At 48.3% G+C, this 7500-nt stretch overlaps 2 protein-coding genes across 2 annotated transcripts in view; both read left to right on the forward strand.

The window, feature by feature from the left end:
• The window catches only part of LOC138864045 (uncharacterized PE-PGRS family protein PE_PGRS20-like), a 10317-nt gene extending 10209 nt beyond the window's left edge, over positions 1-108 (forward strand). Inside the window, 1 exon segment of the mRNA XM_070130041.1 lies at positions 103-108. Within this exon segment, the coding sequence (XP_069986142.1) occupies positions 103-108 (6 nt within the window).
• Positions 1-7500, forward strand: part of LOC113819386 (tyrosine-protein kinase Dnt) — a 276308-nt gene that overhangs the window by 256966 nt on the left and 11842 nt on the right. The window lies entirely within an intron of this gene.

Below are 7500 nucleotides of genomic sequence, written 5' to 3' on the forward strand. Positions count from 1 at the left end.
TTAGACAAGATAAAAAAAAAGGCAAAAAAGAAATAAAAAAGGAAGATGAAGATATATGGGCACTAATAATGTAGGAATTCCATGTTACTGTGTCCTCTATAGACATAGAAAATTAAACTGATAAATGGAGAGATAGTTAGATAGATGGATTAGGAGATAATTAATAAATAGATTGAGAGATTGATTGGTAAATAGATAGATTTATAGAATGAGTGACAGACAAATAAACAAATGAATACCGATGGATAAATAGATGGTCATGGATATTTTTATTTGTTTAATAATTTTAGTATTGTTATTGTTATTATTATTATTATCAACATCATCATTATTATTACTGTTATTATAATAATTATGATTAATGTTATTATTATTATTATTATTATTATTATTATTATTATCGTCTTTATATATACATGTACATGTATATATTTTTTCTTTCTTCCTTTCTTTCTTTTTTTCTTCCTTTTTTCTCCCAAATGTGCAACTTTTTTGTCTTCCTCAAATGTGCCTTTTTCTTTTCTTTTTTTTTCTTTTTTTGTCTTCCCCAAATGTGCCTTTTTCCTTTTCTTTTTTTATTTTTTTGTCTTCCCCAAATGTGCACATTTAGGGAAGCTCTTAGTCCCGGGCGATCAGTGCCATCTGGCGGCCCGACCGATAACTACCTCCCGTCTTGATTGAATCGAACCCCATTACGCAGGAAATTAACGCAAAAATGGAGATGGATCGCCTGTCATTACGTCGCGGAATACCTCTACATTACCGCATGTGATGATTGGCTCGTAATAACGCTGTTTGACGTAATTAGGCCAATTAATAGATTTGCATATGTTCGTTAGCAAGGAGGGGGGAGGGAAGGGGGATGGAGGGAGGGGGTGAGGGGGAGAGAGCGAAGTTAGGTCTGTAGGGAGGGGGTAAGGGGGAGGGGGGGCGTGGTTTGTGGGTTCGTAGGGGGTGTGGCTACTAACGAGGGTTTATGCCCCCTCCCCCCCCCTTAATTTTCTTTTTTTTCGTGGTCGTTATCATAATTGTACGGCGGTAATAGGTGATCGTTGTCGTAATGATGATAAAGATGTTTCCTTTTTTTCTCATTATGATGGAAAAAAAATGATATTGAACAAAATGGATGGGAGGAGTAATCGGATACTGTCATTTGTCACGATATCCTCTCAGTGTCACAGAGATATGAGATATCTCATAAGTATAGCTATAATATTGATATATAGTGATATCTATTTATAGGCCTATATAAGGTAAAATGGGTTGATAGAAGCTTAGAAAAAGGAAGTGGATAGGGAGATCGAAGATAGAGATGGAGGATAGAACTGAATAGGGAGGTAGAAGATTGAAAGGAATAGAGAAATAGAATATTTACGTGGATAGAGAGAGATGATATAGAAGTGGATAGAGATAGAAGATAGAAGTGGATAGGGATAGAAAATAAAACTCAATAGAGTGAGATAATATTGAAATGAATAGAGTTATAGAGTACATAAGTGGATAGAGAAAAATGATATAGAAGTGGATAGAAAGAAGATGGAAGTGGATAGGGATATAGAATATAGCAGTTGACTGACAGATCGAGGATAGAAGTGGATAAAGAGGCAGCAAATGAAAGTAAATAAAGATAAGAATAAGAGTGAAAATAGACAAAAAAGATATAAGTGGATAGAGAAATGGCAACCGGACGAGGATAAAGAGAAAACTCAAGATTGGATAGAGACGGAAGAAAGTAGTGGATAGAGAGAAGGAATATATAACAGGATAGAGATGTACCTTACAGATTTAAAGCGAAAAAAGCTAGTGTATGATAACCCAAAATAACACCAAGGAAACAACACCCCATCAGAAGGGGGAAGAACATCAGAGGAAGGGAAGAACACCCCATCAGACAAGAACAAATACAAGAACACAGTCGACCAGGTGAGAGAGAGGGAGAGCCAGAGGGGGGGGGAGGAGAGAGAGACAGAGCTGTGAGAGGGGGGGGAGGTCCTCATTATCTGTTCCTTCACGACGGAGAGGGCAGCAGGCAATCCATCAATCCCATGTTTAGATAACCCCCTATCTCCCCCCTCATAATTTCTCTCCCTTCTCCCCTCCCCTCCCCTCTCCCCCTCCCCCTCCTCTTCCCTCCCTACTCTTGTTCTGCTTATCCCCTCCCCCTCCCCTCCCCCTTTTCCCCTTACCTCATTCCATGCTACCTTCAATCAGAACCTCTCGTTTCTACCTCCCTCCCCCTTCATTGGCCCTCGTCCTCTCCCCCCTTCACGCCCACATCCGCCCGCCCTGCCACTCACTCCGTCGCACGCTATGCGCCCTTATGTAACCTTGTATGGGTAGGACCCACATTCACCCCACACCCCACCTCCTTCCGCCCCCACCCTTCCTCTCCCTTGTCTCTTAGCCCTATCCTTTGCCCCTGTCTCACCTCACTCCTTCCCAACTCTCCTTCCTCCTCCTCCTCCTCTCCACCTCTCTCTCTTCCTCTTTCCATTCCCTTCTTCTTTCTCCTTCCTCCTCCTCCTCCTTTCTCCCTCATCTTTTCTCCTTCCCCCTTCCCTCTACCCTTTCTCCTTCCCCCTCCTCCCTCCCCTTCCTCTTCCCCCTCCCCTCTCTCCTTCTCCCCTCCCTTCTCTGGCCTCTCTCCTCTTCCCCCTCCCCTCCCCCTCCTCTCCTTCCCCCTCTCTCTCCCCCCTCTCTGCTTCCTCCCTCCCTCTCCCCCTCTCTTTCTTCCCCCTCCCCTCTCCCCTCTCTCTCCTTCCCCCTCCCCTCTCTCCCCCTCTCTCCTTCCCCCTTCCCCCTCCCCCCTCCCCTCTCTCCTTCTCCCCTCCCTTCTCTCCCTCTCTCCTTCCCCCTCCCCTCTCCCCCTCTCTCCTTCCCCCTCCCCCTTCCCCTCAACCCCTCGAAGCCAATTTTGTGTTGATTGCTTAATCATTCACCCAGCACAGCCTACCTCATCGTAATCGTTTGGGGGAGGGGGGGGCAGGTGACACACGGGGGGGAGGGGGAGGGGGGAGAGGAGTCATCACCATCCTTTAGCGCAGTAGTGGCTGAGCTAACGACCTTTGTTATGTTAATGTGCAGGACAATTTATGTTAATTACGCTTGTTATATTCGAGATCGTCTTATTGTGTAGGCCGTCAACAGGCTTGTAGGTGTGGCGAGAGGAAGGTTGGGACACACACACACACACGCACACGCACACACACACACACACACACACACACACACACACACACACACACACACACACACACACACACACACACACACACACACACACACACACACACACACACACACAGAGTAAGAGAAAGAAAGAAAGAAAGAGCCAGACAGCCAGACAAACGGACACAACAACATGTCAACAAACAGACACACAAAGAAAAACAAACAGAACAACCCGAAGATCATACGGCACGCGCGTGTGTGCCTCGCGTCCGCCCCAGACACGACAGACAGACAGACCGACGCCCAGACGCAAGCCACGAAGCCCGAGGAGTTCCGAGACCCTCTCAGGCGACCCAGAATATAAGGCCACGTCTCGGCGACGGGTTTTCGGCGAACAGCGTGTTATTAGACCGCACTTGAGGGTAATCGCGTGTTGTTCCTGGCAATTAATGAATCACCTGTCTGCCCGCCAGTGGAGCCGGAATGATAAACTCGGCTTTTGATGAGATAATCAGCGTTTGGAGTTATTTATCATGTTTTCGACGGGCGGCCGCGGGGTCCTGGGCCGCCTGGGTAGGGCTCTTGGGCTGTGGTTGTTGTTGTTGTTGTTCTGGGTGTTATTGTCGTTGTTGTTGTTCTTGTTATTTTCGTTGTTGTTGTTCTGGGTGTTATTGTCCTCGTCGTTATTATTTTCGTTGTTATTGCTGTTATTGTCGTCGTTGTTGTTGTTTTAACGACTGTCTTTTGGGATTTATCTAAGGGTGGGATTTTTTTCTTGAGGGGGAGGGGAGGGGAGGATGAGGTGATGGATGTGTGTCATCTTAGGCTTAAGGATTTTAGGGGTTCGAATTTTCTCTCTCTCTCTCTCTCTCTCTCTCTCTCTCTCTCTCTCTCTCTCTCTCTCTCTCTCTCTCTCTCTCTCTCTCTCTCTCTCTCTCTCTCTCCCTCCCTCCCTCCCTCCCTCTCTCCCTCCCTCCCTCCCTCCCTCCCTCCCTCCTCCCCTCCCTCCCTCCCTCCCTTTTTCCCTTTCTCCTTTCACTCCATCCTCCCTCCGTCTCTCCCAACCCCCAGTCCCTTCCTATACCCTTCCTCCTTTCACTCCTCTCTTCCTCCCTTCCTCTCTTACTCCCCACTCCCTACCTCCCATCTCCCCTCATCCCAACCTCCTCTCTCCTCCTCACCCCTCCCTCTCCCTCTCCTCTCCCCTCACCCCTCACCCCTCTCCCCTCCCCTCTCGTTCTCCAAAAACAGCCGCCGCTCCGTGCCAGAGGGACATAAGGCCAGTTAACGCATGGCGGAGAAGTACGCTTATTACACGGCTATTATGCAACAGTGGCTGTTAGTCGCGCCTGTCTGTCACACGTCACCCGAGAGTGCGCTGGCGTGGTTGGAGGGGGAGGGGGGAGGGGGGAGGTGGTAGGGGGTAGGGAAGGGATAGGGTAGGAGTAGGGAAGGAGTAGGGGTAGGGAAGGGTAAGGGAGAATTGGGTAGGGGGTAGGGAAGGAGGGGTTGGAGGGATAGAGAGGGTGGGAGGGTAGGATGAGGGAGGGAGGGAGAGAGGGAGACAGAGGGAAGGAGGATCTAAGGGAGGGAAAGGTATTCAAAATTAGGAGGGAAGGGGAAGGGAGGAAGGAGAGTAAAAAGGAGAGGAGAGAGGAAGTAGGGAGAGAGAGAGAAAGGGAGGGAGGGAGGGAAAGAGTAGATTATTAAGGGTAGGGGAGGGTTAAGAGAGGAAAGGGCGCTCAAAAGTATTAGGGAAGGGGAAGGGAGGAAGGTGTACGAGAATGAAGGAAGATAGAGGGGGAAGGGTACCCAAGAAGGAGGGAAAGGGAGAGGGAGGGAGGGAAGGCTACCCAAGGAGGGGACAAAAAAGGGTGTTCCTTGAGAATATTTTTTACCTTTTTTCTTTCTCTCTTTCTTTCCTTTTTCGTCTAAAGAATGGGTTGAGGTGAATAGACGAACAGAAATAAGCCGTGGATAGAATACGAAATTACGAAAACCAAGAATAACACGAAGAGAAAAGAAGGAAGGGGGAAAGACAAAAAGAAATGCTAATGGAGATAGAAAGAAACGGAATAAAAGTGGAAAATATTAAGAAATGCCCGTCTGTTGCAGTGAGAGAGAATTACACATAATGGCTCTTTACTTCAAATTGTTAACTGTTTATTTATGATTAAGATATTTCGGTTTCTCCTCGCTTGCTGTTTTGAGGTTATTATGTTTTGCAATATGCAGTTTTGTTATTATCATTATCATCATCATTATTTTTTTTTCTTTATTTATTTATATATATATATATTTTTTTTTTGGGGGGGGGAGGGGCTTATAAATGTTTTTTTAATTGTATTTAATATTTTTCGTAAGGCTTTAGAAAATGGAATCTTTATAAAATGGTTATGTTTATGATGATTTTATTGGCATTTTTCTGTCTGCTTTTTCTCTCATTTTTTTATTTTTTATTTCCGTGTTATATATTTTCATCTTGGGCCTTTGTCCTTTTATCCTCCTTCCTTTCTCATATTTCACTTTCTATAATCTTCCTCCCTCCCTTCTCATTTTCTCCGCTTCCTCCTCATTTTCCTCTTCCTCCTCCCTCCTCCTACTCCTTCTCCTCCTCCACCCTTTCCTCCTCTACCACCATCTCCCTCCTCCTCTCCTTCTTCCCTCCCTGTCTCCCTTCCTCCTCCTCCTCCTCTCTCTCCTCATCCTCCCCTTCCTCCCCTCATCCTCGTACTCGTACGCCTTCTCCTCCTCTCTCTCTCCTCCCCCTCATATTCCTCCTCCCTCCCTCTCCCTTCTTCCTCCCTGTCTCCCCTTCATCCTCCTCCTCCTCTCTCTCCTCCTCCCTCATATTCCTACTCCTCCTCCCTCCTCTCCTTCTTCCTCCCTGTCTCCCCTTCCTCCTCCTCCTCTCTCTCCTCATCCTCCCCTTCCTCCTCATTCTCGTACTCGTACTCCTTCTCCTCCTCTCTCTCCTCCTCCTCCTCCTCCCCTTCATCCTCCTCCAATACCACCTTCTCTCCCTCCCCGTCCTCCTCCATCTCCCCCTCCTCCTCCTCCTCCATCTCCCCCTCCTCCTCCTCCTCCTCTGTCTCCTCTTCCTCTACTCTACAGTTGCCGTATTTCGTCGTAATGGGACACTTTCCCTCAGGTCTCGTGGCCGTAATTGTCGAGGTCACGTGAAGGGGGGAGGGGGGGATGTGTGGGGCGGAGGGAGGGGGGGGTAGATTCGTTGTGTGTTGGATTTATGATATATATACCCCCCCCCCTCAAAAAGAGCATCTCTTTACTCCTCTCCTGTTTCTTTTTTTGTTCTCTTGCATTTTCGTTCTTTGCCTGTTCTTCCGATTCTTCCTCTCTCTTTATTTATTTATTGATTTATCTCTCACCTTCTCTCCTTCCTCTTTTTTTTCTTTTCGCCTTATCTTCTACTTCTCCTCCTTCTCCTCTCCTTCTTTCCCTTCCTCTTCCCTCCTCCTCCTCTCCCGCTCTCCCTTCCTCTCCTCCTTCTCCTCCTCTCACCCATCCCCCACTCCCCTCCTTCCTCCTTCCTCCTTCCTTCTCCTTCTCCCTCTCCCTCTCCCTCTCCCTCTCTTCCTCTCGCCCATCCCCCACTCCCTCCCTCCTCCTTCTCCTTCTCCCTCTCCCTCTCCCTCTCCCTCTCTTCCTCTCGCCCATCCCCCACTCCCTCCCTCCTCCTTCTCCTCCTTCTCCCTCTCCACGCTCTCAATCGTCCATAGATAATACTGGTTGCCGGCCGTAATTTGCATAGAACGGCCGCTACTTGTCAAATTACTGTTGCTCTGCTGGACGCCCATTGTCCGCGGGCGAATCGGGGGAGGTCGGCGCCCTGCATCTTAGGGGCGTGGGGGGGCGCGGGGGGGGGGCGGGGGAGGAAGGGGAGAAAGGAGGAGGAAGGTTTGGAGAAGGAGAAGGGAGGTGGAGGTTGGGAGCGTGAGGGAAGGGGGGAAGAGGGATGAGGGGGGGAGTAAAGAGAATGAGTTAGAGATTGAGAAGACGGAGAGAGACAGACAGGACAGACAGAGAGGGAGAAAGAGAGAAAGGAAGAAAGAGAGACAGATAGACAGACAGACAGACAGAGAGGGAGAGAGAGAGAGAGAGAGAAACGGAGATGAAATCAAACCCTTTTCGAGCCAGGAGAAGCGATACGCAAAGTGTGTGTGCGTGTGTGTGTGTGTGTGTGCGTGTGTGTGTGCGTGCGTGTGTGTGTGAGGGGGCGTATGCGTGGCGTCGCGGTTCTGGTTCTGCAGCGAAAGTGGAAGGAGGAGAATTTTTTGAGAAGCGTCTGGCCCAAAAGTTTGCGGATAA

Source organism: Penaeus vannamei, chromosome 14 (genome assembly GCF_042767895.1).
Source record: "Penaeus vannamei isolate JL-2024 chromosome 14, ASM4276789v1, whole genome shotgun sequence".
Taxonomy (NCBI): Eukaryota; Metazoa; Arthropoda; class Malacostraca; order Decapoda; family Penaeidae; genus Penaeus; species Penaeus vannamei.